At 39.9% G+C, this 14,924-nt stretch overlaps 1 protein-coding gene across 2 annotated transcripts in view; it reads left to right on the top strand.

The window, feature by feature from the left end:
* The window catches only part of rhag (Rh associated glycoprotein), a 32,114-nt gene that overhangs the window by 2,349 nt on the left and 14,841 nt on the right, over positions 1-14,924 (top strand). For both annotated transcript variants that reach the window (XM_056481027.1, XM_056481028.1), the window contains exon 2: positions 13,813-13,996. In XM_056481027.1, coding sequence (XP_056337002.1) covers positions 13,813-13,996 — 184 coding nt within the window. The remainder of the gene's footprint in view (positions 1-13,812; positions 13,997-14,924) is intronic.

The raw sequence follows: 14,924 nt of genomic DNA, 5'->3' as shown, positions 1-14,924 counted from the left end.
GTATATTTTTTTGGGGCGTGGCCCGTCCGTTAATAAATACTTATCCTTTATAAAAGGAATTATTCATTCAGTGTTAATAGGATTTTTCAAACTTCAGTCACATTCCTTTCATTTACTCAAATATAATTAGCAGACATGACAAGCAGTGGCGGTCGAATTGACTTCTTTTTATCTCTAAGTTGCACTCGTGGTTGTTTGCTTGGACGCGGTTGGGACTGAAACCACCTCAGGGTGTGGAGAGTATGAACATGCAAGATTATATAGTTTCAATGTCACATGCGTACTTAAAGATTCAACCCTGCCAAATGAATATTTTGACTCATTTTAGAAGTAGATTGAACTGTAATGTTAACGTAATTAGACGCATTTGTGTAGAGCTTGACAAGTCCTGTCATCTGTTTGTTCACTAGCTGCAGCTGTAGTTGATTTTTTTTCAAACACTGGATGGTTCCAGCCCCCTGTATCCTGTAAACAATAATTTTCTCAAACAAACAAGAGTTTGATTGTTTAGTTCAAAGGAATGAGCTCCACATTCTTAGTAAGCAATGCTGGGTAGTAACTGATTACTTGTTTTTAGATAAACATACACTGTAAAAAAAGTGTAGATTATAGTGTAGATTTTAGATTATAGTATTTAGTATAGCAGTTTTAAAATGCTCATATTCAGATTATTTTTTAAGATTTAATTAACTTGCAGATCAGCGTGATTCATCAAAAGTAGTCTAAATGTCATTTCAGTGTTAAATCTGCAATCGATTTGATCACAGTTTTTGTTATTTGTACTCAGTGGACAGTTTTGTGTAAGCTACTTAAAAACATAACTAATTACTAATTACTATTTCAATTACTTTTCTAATTACTTTGTCTTTAAAGTAATGTAGTTACTCAATAAGCAATGTACACTATAAAAATACAGGGTTTCACACAATTCTAGTGATGTGACGTTGTGCGCTGTGGCTTCGAAGCATGTGTCAAAAAAAACGATACATCTCGCAGTGAAGCAGTGTACCGGAGCTTGATTCGTTTAGCCATCATCACGTGATCAGTGACGTCCGAAGCTTCACTTTCGCCTATACCCACGTGACTGCTTCGAGTTTTGATTTAAAGGTTTAAACACCCCCATGGGTTAGTAAAGTGTATAGCGAGAGATTAGGCGTCGATTACATATGTTTCTACTGTTTCAAAGCACTGCACATGTCCCACACACCAGTAATTAAACTAAAATACTATAGTAATTTATAGTAAAAAGGTTTTGAACCATACTAAAGTGTAATAGCGTATTTTTTACAACTATGTTTAAAGAAAACCATGGCATATCGTAGTATAGTGTTTAACGGAGACCAGCTGGCGAGCGCAGCCCGAAAGCTTCACTCACACAGCCTCCTCCTAAGTGCATTCGCCTCCCATGCAGGAATCTCTGGTTCGATCCCCGCTTGGAACAAGTGAGTGGGTGAAGGACTAGTTGGAATAAGATGTAAATGCTTTTGAATACCTTGGATTTTACTACAGTCATCCGTGGTGTAATGTAATATACCTGATGTGTAAAAACCACAGTAATTGAGTTATTTATTTATATTACTGTTGTTGTATTACTACATGAATGAGTTGGTTGTGAACATTTGACGTTATTGTAACACAGTGCTTTCCCACACTTTAACCAGAAGAGGTCCTCATCGAGCTCTGATTTAGAAAGCTTCGAGTAACGAACCTTTTTCAATAAAATTGAGTCGAGCACTTCACTGGTTCAAAAAGCTTTATTTCACCATCACAACACAATTCATTCATGCTGTTCCAACACAAATCGATTAAGTTAACTTAAGCTAACTTAAGTTGTCCCTAAAAAATCTCAAGAATTGTGTCGTTTCAACTCATTTTAAATAAGTAGTGTGAAAAAGCAGCAAAAAATATTTTTTGAGTGCCTTTACTTGGCTCAAAACTACTTGCAATCCATATAAATCTCAATGCTCATGAATCTCAATAATTAGAGTCAAAGCAGGACCTTTTAGCTTAACCTAAAAAAAACAACATCATCACATAAAAAAGTTAAACATATATGTATCAAAATGTTTAAAATTAATGACACAACATATACAAATCTCTTACTCGTGTCTCTTAAGCCACGACAGCCAAATGACCATGCAGCGTATGACCGGTTACTCAATGAAGCTAAGCAGGGTTAAAGGCTGTTTCTGTGTCAAGTGTACGTGTAAGGTCTGACATAGCCTTCACGCAGTCGCATAGCACTTTCCGTGACTAACGCCGATGCTGACACGTACCTCTTAAAAAATGTAACTTAACACACTAAACACAACGACGTGTTATTTATATACCTTAATAACAAGCTCTAAGATTGGTCGGCTTGGTAGCTGTGACGAGTGTGGGCGGTGCTGAGAGCTGTGAGCCCGATGGAGCGAGTATTCACAAGTGTCAAGTCCCGTGAAGGAGCTCCAGATGGAAACTTTTATTTTCTGTTTACCTTATGATTAAAGATGTTGCACCCCCGCTGGTTCCTGGCTTTGAATGAGCAAGTTTTAGCCACTTGTGCATTAAGGTAGTGTTCAGAAAAAAACAAAACACCTGCGATGAAACTGGATACAGCAGAACATAACCTGCTGCCAGCTAACATTTCAGAAGTGTTACTGCAGAGCAACACAAACAGCATGCAGAAGTATAAATGCACGATTACGCACAAGTCAGGCACCATGGTTCATGGCACTCGCTTGACGCAGAAGTATAAATCAGCCTTTAGCCTGATCAGTACCTGGATGGTAGACCAGATGGGAAAACTAGGTTATTGTTGGAAGCGGTGTTAGTAAGGCCAGCAGGGGGTGCTCAACTTTCGATCTGTGTCCTAATGCCCCAGTATAGTGTAAGGGACACTATACTCTCAGTGAGTGACATCTTTCGGATGAGACTTGAACCGAGGTCCTGACTCTCTGTGGTCATTAAAAATCCCATAGCACTTCTCGTAAAAAGTAGGGGTGTAACCCAGGGGTCCTGGACAAATTCTCTCTATCGGACCCCTCATGGCCTCCCAATCATCCACTGAACTGACCTTATCACTGTCTCTCCACTCCACCAATGCTGGTGTGTGGTGAGCGCACTGGCGCCGTTGTCCTGTGGCTGCCGTAGCATCATCCAAGTGGATGCTGCACACTGGTGGTGGTGTGAAGAGACACCCCCCCATGATTGTGAAGCGCTTTGGTGTATGACTATACACAATAAATGTGGTAAATAACTGCACACATTACATTACATGTGCAATTGCCTTGATAAATTTGATTTCGAAATTCAATCTTTTTTTTTTTTTATTAAAACTGAAATATTGTGCAATATATATATGTATAACAAAAAATACAGTTATTCTTCTCTGAATTGATTTATACAGAAATATTAAATTAATGTACAGTTTTAGGGCAAGTACACTGAAAAAAAAAAATTACTCAAAAATGATTCCTCAAATGTACCAAAAAAATTAAAGTTAAATGGTTGTAAACAATTTATTTGGGCTGAATTTAAAGAAACAAATTAAGTTGAACTAAATTGTTTGTTTAAATTCAACACATATTAATTGTTTGAAACAATTTTGCATTTTTTTCAGTGTGCATTATAGGTAACTGTAATTAAATGATCTAAAAATGAATCCCTTAATTTTCTTTTTCAGCAGAAAAGTTATTTAATTACAGTAACTATTTACTTTGTAACTAACTACTCCCAACTCAATTCTAAACTAACAATTTTCTAAAAAAAATAAATAAAAAAATAAATAAATAGTGTATGTTTCTAATAAAATCTGATAATTTTTTTTTTACATGGGTCTTGTTTTTCATACTGTACTGTTTTATTCTTTTGCGTTATTTGTTTGGTAATGGTTATTGGGTTTGTGAAGTTATAAAAACAGTGTGACAAGAAAACTAATCAAACCATTTACCAGCCAGTGAACCTAATGACCTTTAAAAACCATTAAAATACTATGTATAAATGAAAGGCAAATAAAAAGCATATGTGTTGTATACAGGGAAAACTAAGGCCATCTGTCACTATTGGTACATGCATGCGAAGCATTCCAGAAATGAGTGAGAAATCCTTCAAAGAAAAGAAAATAAAGGGCACTTTAATCTTGGCAAGAGAGAAAACAGATATAGCTAAGTTATGTCACCATGCTCTAAATTAGTGCTGACAGAATGTAATTAAGTCGTCCAGCATTCGCAAAGAGAGGAAACTTTCCACCCATTAGCAAAATTAGGCCTTTGAGATTTTATCAGCAAAATCAGTTGCATGTGGGAACTATGAAAACTTTCACTGGGAAAATTAGCTTGTTTGTTGTAGCTGCCAATATTTGGGAAGAAAACGGATCGTGCACCTTTACTCAGCCGGTAAACTTATCTGTTTTGCACTGTGATGCTCTTCCAAAGTTTGCATGCATGAAATAGCCAGAGAAAAGTCCATTAGTCAACCCTATCATTGTAAATATGTTTTGCTCAAGATCAACACAAACATCAGAAGAAAAGACGTACTTTCGAGCAACAGCTGATAAGGGTTGATAACCTCTATTTCAGCGGTGTCAGAGGCCCACTTCAAGGCTGTTTCCAGGCTTTTCAGAAGGACCGTGGAGAATAAACAGCTGCATAAATCGCTTAGACTCAGGGTGCAAATTGCAGGGGGGACTGGGGGTTGAAAAATTTGTACCTGACAAAAAAAAGTAATAATAATAGTTAGTGTACATTGAGTAATCATAATATCATATCATATCCAGGTTTTGGCTGCAAGCAATGCACAGACTGATCATTGGTTGACATCTGTAAGAGGTATCGAGAGTCATGTGTCATGTCATTATTATTAAGGTCTCATGACAGTCTTTTGAACACCCCATTCAAGTAAAGTTTTACCGTCATGTGTTTTCTCTTCTTCAAGTGTGGCCGAAACTGTTACATAACATGACAGTTACATAAATGCTTTTAGCTCTAATGCAAAAGCAAGACTGGTTGGATACAACCATAAATGCATTTACACTACCTGACAAAAGTCTTGTCGTCAGTCCTAGTTGTATGAGCAACAAATAATAACTTGACTTCTAGTTGATCATTTAGAAAAGTGGCAGAAGGTCAATTTTTCCAATGAATCATCTGTTGAACTGCATCCCAATCATCACAAATACTGCAGAAGACCTATTGGAACCCGCATGGACCCAAGAATGTCAAAGAAATCTGTCAGATTTTGGTAATTAAAAAATTATGATTTGGGATTACATTCAGTTTGGGGGCGTGCGAGAGATCTGCAGAGTGGATGGCAACATCAACAGCCTGAGCTATTAAGACATTTGTGCTGCCCATTACATTACAAACCACAGGAAAGGGCAAATTCTTCAGCAGGATAGCGCTCCTTCTCATACTTCAGCCTCCAGATCAAAGTTCCTGCAAGCAAAGAAGGTCAAGGTGCTCCAGGATTGGCCAGCCCATTCACCAGACATGAACATTATTGAGCATGTCTGGGAAAAGAGGAAGGAGTAGGCATTAAAGAAGAAACTAAAGAATCTTGATGAACTCTCGGAGTCCTGCAAGAGCGCTTTCTTTGCTATTCCAGATGACTTTATTAATAGGTTATTTGAGTAATTGCAGAGATGTATGGATGCAGTCCTCCAAGCTCATGGGAGTCATACACAATATTAAATCTTTTTCCACTGCAGCATGACTTTATATTCTATACTGTACTTTATTTCTTTCAAATGACAAGACTTTTGTGTAAGCAAAGTCAGACCTCACTGACCTAATTAAATTATTAAAAATCAAGGCACAATCAGATTTTATTTTGGTCAAATAAGTGTAATCTAGAGGCTTTTGCCTTTTAAATAAGCCACTTCTGATACCAAATGATCAACTAGAAGTCAAGTTATTATTTGTTGTTCCTAAAACTTGAATAGGCGACAAGACTTTTGTCAGGTAGTGTACTCAGGGTTATAACAGAACAAATAATAGAGCATTGACACCAAATATTTATATTAAATATACCCAAAATAAATTATATTTCATGTTTAACCACCATAGAGACATAAATCAGATTCCAGATTAAGTGTCTGTTGTAAGAATGCTCTCACTCAAAGTGATGAATGTTGCAGGCAGACTATCTATCTATCTATCTATCTATCTATCTATCTATCTATCTATCTATCTATCTATCTATCTATCTATCTATCTATCTATATTGGGGTTTACATTGCACTTACATTATGCCCAAAAGAATGACTAGCGCATTTGTATCACATTCCAAAAAGTTTTGTTATTAGCACCAGGGGCGTAGATTTAGGGTGGATGGAGGGGACGTGTATATCCAATATCCGCCAACTAATAAAATGTCCCCACCAATAATTTGATTCACTTAAAAAAAAAATCGCACTCTCAATGTTAAACTAGACATGCAGAAAGGATTAAATCACGTTCTCTCCTCGGGTCGCACCCCTACCCCCCCAATGGTTGGGAATATTTATATTCACCCGTCCCCACTAATGTCACGTGCAAACCTATGCCCTTGCACCACAATGAAAAATGAAACTGAGCTCTGCTTCTTGTGGTTGAGGTCATGCACATGTGTGTGTGGCTGACCATTTAAAATCAGATTCCAGAACCAGAAAGAATGCTTGAAAAATCAGTGTGAAACAAGACCAGTACATCAGGAACATTCAGTTAAGTTCTTCAGTTCAATGTTAATTCAGCTCAGTACTAGTTTCAGTGTCAAAGGATGTGATTCGCTGTAGAGCAGCTCTACCGACCCCAACTAAGCAAGCCAAAAGCGACAGGGCTAAGGAAGGATGGGAAGGGCCATGATGATAAAACCAGATTCCATCAAATTTTGGGGGATCCTTTGCTGAGATGTTTTTTTTTCTGCAAAACTTCAAAGAATGACCACTGAGAATTCAGCAAATGCAGAACTGGAGGACATTCTGCTGTTTGTTTGTTTTCAGATAGCTCGCATAGCCAGATAACACTGAAATTAGCTGATGATATTTTAATCATCACATTTATCAGCAGTTTTTCCTGTTTAGTCTGTTTTTTACTGCATCATCATATTATAGTTCTTTGCATGGTCTTTCAGCAGCATGAGCATATTATAAAAAGAGGACATAATCGTTAAGAATGTTAACAAGCAATAAAAATATATAGCAAGCTATAAGAATAATCAACGAGCAAATAAAATTTAATGTAGTTTAAGTCCTTCACAAAAAAACTGTAGCTGGTGGTTCTTACAGGAGTGATTGGTTATCTTGAGGAGCTTAGCAGATGTCAGACATGAGCGCTGTGATTAATGACTATTTGGGTTTGTCTGCTGGCAGGCGTAGATTTCGTGTGGATTATTGAATGGGTGGAGGGTTTCAGAGGCATTCCGAGGAAGTCTGGAGTAATGTTCGCCTATTCAAAGTGCTATGGAGGTCCACGCTTTGCAGTTCCACTTGTCTCTCTCGGGACTGACAATGAGAGCCTTCTTAAACTTCCTGACAGTCGCTAATGTGTCTGATTATTATCAGCAGGCAGAATGATATGGCTTGTATTGTGTGGTCTGGAAACGCTGATGAATCAGGTGTTCTGGACTGTGTCCTATCGCTCTGTCCAGGGATGTTGACTGTACGGTTTCCTCAGCTGGACAGTCTACAACTCATTTCCTCTCAGCAGGAAAGATGGGCAAAGTTCAGCAGTGCTGCCGCTTCGCAATCAGTGTGTACATGCAGGTCTGGTTTTTCCACTTGGCATTAACATGGATCTTTAGTATGCAAAACAAAATAATCAGTCCAAGGAACTCGATATCTTAGTGAAAAAATCACACTTTTCACATATATTTTGGGTATCTTGTACTGATTTGTGTTGTTTTGCATACTTTGAAATAGTCTAAAAACCTCAGATACAATACCTAAAGCTCCTTTCGTTTGTTTTTATATGTTGAATATTTAAAATGTTTTTATATATTAAAAGAGTAGTTCACCCAAAAAAAGAAATTTACCCCATCATTTACTCACTGTCAAGCCATCCTTGGTGTATATCACTTTTTTCTGTCAGACATTTTTCTGTTATCCTGGCCCTTCCATGCTGTATAATGTTATGTAATGACTTTTATTTTGAAGCTATATATCGTTTTTTTTTTGTTTTTTTTTTTGGTAACACTTTTAAATAATGGTCCATTAGTTAATGTATTTAGTAACACGAACAAACAATTATTAATACATTTATTACATCTTTGTTAACGCTATTTAAGTTAAATAACGTTAGTTGGGAGATTCCACCTATTGGGTAACATTTATGTCCCTAGAATATTACATTTATAAAAATGCATGGCAATGAAATGACATTTTAGTAATGATCAAAGCGTCTTTAAATTTAACAAACTGCTCAATTTAGAATGTATAATTAAAATCATTTTTTAAAAATTATGTAGAACACAAAAAAAATAGCAGTTGTTGCATGTCCCCACTCACTGCTTCTATACTTTGCTACAATGCATTGTGTGTAAAATCCTTCCCAATTTTTATTCATTTAAATTATTATTATTATTTTTTTTTTGCATTTACATGCAGTTATATATCCAATCAATGATTTCCTACTTTTCATTCATTCATTTTCTTTTCAGGTTAGTCCCTTTATTATTCTGGGGGCGCCACAGCAGAATGAACCGCCATTTTATCCAGCACATGTTTTTACGCAGCGGATGCCCTTCCAGCTCCAACCCATCTCTGCGAAACATGCATACACACTCATTCACACTCATACACTACGGACAATTTAGCCTACCCAATTCACCTGTACCACATGTCTTTGGACTGTGGGGGAAACCGGAGCACCCGAAGGGAAACCTCCGATTAACTTGGAACATTCCATAAGGCATATTTTCAAAAGGAAGTTGCATCATCCAGAACTTTCTTATTTTCTTTTCAATATATTTGATGATATTTCAACTGTGTAAGAGATCTCGACATACTGTCCTGTTACGTAAATTATTTTTAGATGTTATTTATTAATTAAATTAAATAATTAAAATACATATGTTTGATAAACCATTAAACCTTGCTCCATATCCTCATGCTATTAGCATGTGGCTATCTAGCATGTATTTGATAATTATATGCTAAAAACTCAGTCCTGTTACCTTCAGCCCTGTTACTCATATAAGCCATAACAGAACTGAGTAATAGAAACAGAAGCGAGTTGCATTCTCTGGTGCATATTTATAATAATGCAAAAAATTGTTAATGTAAGATGGCTTTCTTATTCCTTTTAGGTTTCACAGTTACCTTTACTTAAATTGTAAATATACACTCACCGGCCACTTTATTAGGTACACTTGTCCAACTGCTCGTTAGCCAATCACATGGCAGCAACTCAGTGCAATTAGGCATGTAATCATGGTCAAAATTACCTGCTGCAGTTCTAACTGAGCATCAGAATGGGGAAATTTAACTGACTTTGAACATGGCATGGTTGTTGGACCCAGACGGGCTGGTCCAAGTATTTCAGAAACTTCTGATCTACTGGGATTTTCACGCACAACCATCTCTAGGGTTTACAGAGAATGGTCTGAAAAAGAGAAAATATCCAGGGAGTGACCAGTTGTGTGTTGTTGATGCCAGAGGTCAGAGGAGAATGGCCAGACTGGTTCCAGCTGATAGAAAGGCAACAGTAACTGAGTACCTGAGTATTGTTTTTAACAATTTCCATCGCTTTATGACCAGGACAATGTGCCATGTCATAAAGTGTGAATCATGTCAGACTGGTTTCTTGAACATGACAATGAGTTCACTGTACTCAAATGGCCTCCACAGTCACCAGAGCTCAATCCAATAGAGCACCTTTGCTATGTGGTGGAACGGGAGATTCACATCATGGATGTGCAGCCGACAAATCTGCAGCAACTGTGTAATGCTATCTCGTCAATGTGGACCAAAATCTCTAAGGAATATTTCCAGTACCTTGTTGAATCTATGCCATGAAGAATTAAGGCAGTATTGAAGGCAAATGAGGGTCCAACCCGGTACTAGTAAGGTGTATCTAATAAAGTGGTCGGTGAGTGTACATCACCCTGTTTTACCACATAAAAGAAAAACTGAGAAAGGCACTGTGCACATATATTGTGTAGCTTGTTGTGATTCAAGCTGTTAAAGCACTGAAAAGACTGGTTTACTTTGAAAGTGACAGATCCCAGAATAGGTATATTTTGCAACAAGAGTCATGTGGAATGAATAAAACAACACACGCAAAGGGTTACTTGGGGCACTTTCTTAAAATGTCATTCATAGACTAATAGAAGAACACACAAGTCCTTTGTACGGTGACATGTTTGTAGGTTATCGGATAGTTTGGCAAATTTTTTACCCTTAAATATACATTTTTTATGCTGAGCTGAAAATGTTTGTTCAGGAGGAATTAGTTTAGTATTAAACATGTTGTGCACTCATCTTTACTTTCTTTATCTTTGAACCACAAAAGTGGAAGAACATCCATGTAACTTTTTCTATACAACACATCAAGCATTAAAGCGCCACAAAAGCATATATTATGGCCTGCATGTTTTATTTCAAATATTTCTAAAACATTTGAAATAATATTAAATATTAAATAGACCAAAATCAAAGCTGTTATTATCTAATCGACTAATTGTGGTTTCACACTGCAAAATATTGTAGTAATACACAGTAAAAATATTTAAAGAAAAAGAAATCTTAAATCAAAAAGCAGTTTCGAGACAAGCCAAAAACAATCAGATATCATTCATTCATTGAGCCACATTTTCTTTTCATCTTAGTCCCTATATTAATCTGGGGTCGCCACAGCGGAATGAACCGCCAACTTACCCAGCATAGGTTTTACGCAGCAGATGCCCTTCCAGCCGCAACTCAACACTGGGAAACATTCACACACACATACACTACGGACAATTTAGCTTACCCAATTCACCTATTCCACATGTCTTTGGACTGTGGGGGAAACCGGAGCACCCAGAGAAAACCTACGCAAACACGAGAGAACATCCAAACTCCACACAAAAATGCCAACTGACCCAGCGGGCAGACCTACCACGTAACGTGCCAGCAAGTGACTCCTCCACTCAGTCAGTGATGGGGGCCTCAGAGGAATCTCTGCAGGCTCACCTAAGCGGGGAACTTACTGACAGAGTGAATAAATCCATGTATCTCTATGTTATGTAAACCCCATGTAAACCTTGAGTGTGGAGGGCGACAGCCTGGTCTCCAGCTTCTCTTGGAGGAAATAAAGCATAACGCTGATCTGGCAAGTTCGGGGGTCTTCTCTGCGAGAGACACACCATCCAGTGAATAGACTCCACTTCAGGGCATAGGCACGCCTCGTCAAGGGGGCTCTAGCCTGAGTGATGGTATTAACTACCGCAGTCGGTAGGTTACCTAAGTCTTCCTGGCGTCTAAGGACCACACATGGAGGTTCCAAAGATCTGGGCGAGGGTGCCAGATGGTGACCTACTCTCTCAGGGATCTGCCAGGGGAGGGCCATCGTAAGGAGGAAGAGTTCTGACATCCAGGTCGGGTAGGACCAGAGGGGCGCAACTAGCAAGACCTGCTCCTCATCTTTCTGACCTTGCACTGTAACTGCCCAAGCAGGCTCACTAGGGGAAACGCATATTTGCGCATGCCCCGAGGCCAGCTGTGGGCCAGTGCATCCGTGCCTAGAGTTAGGGAAAAAACAACTGGCAATGAGCCTCGGGGGAGGCAAACAGATCGATCTGGGCTTCCTCAAATCGCACCCATATCAGTTGAACAGACTGAGGGTGGAGTCTCCATTCTCCAGGAAGTAAAGTCTGCCATGAGAGCGCGTCGGCTACACAGTTGAGCTCGCCTGGAAAGTGAATGGCTCGCATCGTTTTCAGCCACGTATGACTCCAGAGGAGCAGACGCCGAGCGAGCTAAGACATACGGCGAGAGCAGATACCCCCCATGCGGTTGATATACGCCGCCGCTGCCGTGCTGTCCATCCTGACCACCACGTGCTGTCACTCCAGCACCAGTAAAAAATGGTGGAGAGCAAGGAACACTGCCAACAGCTCTAGGCGATTGATATGCCAATTCAACTGGGTTCCTTCCCACAGGCCCGCAGCTACATGCCCGCAACACACAGCCCCCCAGCCCGTGTTGGAAGCATCTGTTGAAGCGACAACATGACTGGACGCCTGTCCTAGAGGCACTCCAGTCTGTAGGAACGAGGGGTCATTCCAAGGGCTGAGGACGCGGTGACACAGCGCAGTAAGAAAGACTCGGTGTGTGCCCATGTGCCATGCGCGTCTGGGGACTCGATCGTAAAGCTAGTGCTGAAGTGGTCTCATATGGAGTAATCCGAACGGCATGACAGTGGCTGCGGATGCCATATTCCCCAGGAACTTCTGAAAAGTTTTCAGTGGGACCACTATTTTGCTGTCAAACTCTCTCAGAAAGTTCACCATTAACTGACCGTGCTCTTTGGAGAGGTGCGCTGTCATGGTGACCGAGTCCAGCTTCAGCACGAGAAAAGAGATCCTCTGCAAGGGAGCGAGTTTGCTTATTTCCCGGTTGACCTGAAGCCCCAACAGGTGGAGGTGCCGGAGCGCCTTGTCTCTGTGCATAATCAATTGCTCCCGAGAGTGGGCTAAAATCAGCCAGTCATCGAGATAATTGAGCATGCAGATGCCCGCGAGCCGAAGGGGCACTAGGGCACCCTCCGCGAGCTTGGTGAAGACCCGCGGAGACAGAGAGAGCCCGAAGGGAAGGACTTTGTACTGCCAAGCTCGACCTTCTAACACAAACCGCAGAAACTGACGGTGGCGTGGAAAAATGGAGACATTGAAGTATGCGTCCTTCAGGTCTATCGGTGCAAACCAATCCCGAGGACGAACGCACCAGAGGATGCGTTTCTGCGTGAGCATTCTGAACGGCAGCTTGTGCAGACAGCGGTTCAAAACGCACAGATCTAGGATTGGCCGTGACCCACCGCTCTTTTTGGGCACGATGATTTGGGCATGTTCAAAGTCTCCATCTGGGCTGGGGGGACTGGCTAGATTGCATGCTTCGCCAGGAGGACAGCAATCTCCTCTCGCAAGACAGGGGCGGACAGGGGGCTGACCCAGGTGTAATACACACCCGTGAACCTGTGAGGTCGTCTTGCAAACTGAATCACATAGCCGAGTCTGGTTGTGCGTATGAGCCACCGCGAAGGGCTGGTCCGCGCTAATCAGGCAGGCAGAGCTCTCGCTAATGGACTCATTGCTACAATCGCTGATGTACCAGCAGTGGGGCAGCGCGGAGTCGGTGTCCTGATCTGGGAAGCGCTAGGGTCCCACAGAAGAGCTGGAGGAGAGAGATTCACTCTCACCTCGCACCCAACCTGAGACCTTAAACTGAGGTCCTGACACTCTGTGGTCGTTAAAAATGCCAGGATGTCCTTCAAAAAAGAGTCATGGCCTCCTAACCATCCCCATGTGTGTGTGATGTGCGGTCTGGCGCAATATGGCTGCCGTCACGTCATTCAGGCGGATGCTGCACACTGGTGGTGGATGAGGAGAGTCCCCCCAAAAATGTGTAAAGTGGTTTGTCCAGAAAAGCGCTAAATAAATGTAAATAATAATTATTATTATTGTTTTAAAACTGACCTTTAATGGATATAAAACTTGTAGTATCACTGGAGTCATGACGAAAAAAAAATCTAAACAGATGATTTAATGTGTGGAAATACAGGACTCAGCCACCAAAGGCAGTATTAAAACTGCTAAACATTGCAAAACACTGACTGAATGCTTAAATGTTTTTTTTTTAATGCTTTATTATGTGTCCAGTGTTTCAGGATGTACACGTGATGATCTTCATTGGCTTTGGCTTCTTGATGACCTTTTTGAAGAGATATGGCTTCACCAGTGTGGGCGTCAACCTGTTGCTGGCTGCCTTCGGCTTGCAGTGGGGTCTCCTCCTCCAGAACGTCTGGCACATGCATGGTGGAAAAATAAGAGTCAGCATTGATAGGTAAACTCTGCTTTTTTAGTGATATAGGAGTGATATAAAATATGCATAAAATAACAGCTTTCCATATTTTAGGATTCATTATGTTTTTATTTTTCCCCATTTATTCATTGTTTAACCTTCAAGAGTAAAAAAAAAAGTGACTTTATTAACATTTTTAATAGTCTGACGTAATATATTGTCTGGTTTGGTGTTGTACATTATGGTACAAAAATTTTTTTTGTTATTTCACAGACTTATTCCACTATTTTATTCCTCTTTATATAATTTCTTATACATTATTTAATTTTAAACTACTAAAATGTCAATAAAAGTCACTTTGTTAAACTGTAGAGTTGAATTTTCAACATCAAACGTCGACAGAGCAGAGATCAAGCTCCCATAATGCAATTCACAACACATGTAAATCACAAAATACGGAAACTGTTAATTAACGGATAATTTTTACAGTGTGGGTAACTGAAATAACTTCTAAAGCTGTTATATATGTAAAGGATAATTGACGATGTGCTGTTTCTAATAATGGAATAAACCATAGTCAGGGGTTCCACTTATACTACAGTTACCACACCTAAACACACAGTTCAAATGTTGTATTATAAGACATTTCCAACATAGGCTCATTCTGAAAATGTAGCCCTATATACAGTATATGTTTCTGGAGAATGGGAAGTAGGTAGCCAGAAGTAAGAATGGCTGCATTTCGTTTTTAAAATGAACACCACAAGGCGGGATGACGCCATTTCTTTTTGCGCTAGCAGCTGACCACTTACCTCCGTATAGATGGTTTTTCCGCTGTTACCAGTTTGTCCAGTTAGCTCGCCATGTGCATTGGTGGACTTGAGATGCAGAGAGGAGTTAAACACAATGACAGAGTTTGAGTCTGGTGAAGAACGGTTCCAGAAAGCAGGTAAAACAAAAACAAAAGCCA

The sequence above is a fragment of the Danio aesculapii genome, chromosome 20 (genome assembly GCF_903798145.1).
Source record: "Danio aesculapii chromosome 20, fDanAes4.1, whole genome shotgun sequence".
Classification (NCBI taxonomy): Eukaryota; Metazoa; Chordata; class Actinopteri; order Cypriniformes; family Danionidae; genus Danio; species Danio aesculapii.
This window is presented reverse-complemented; position numbering and strand designations above follow the sequence as displayed.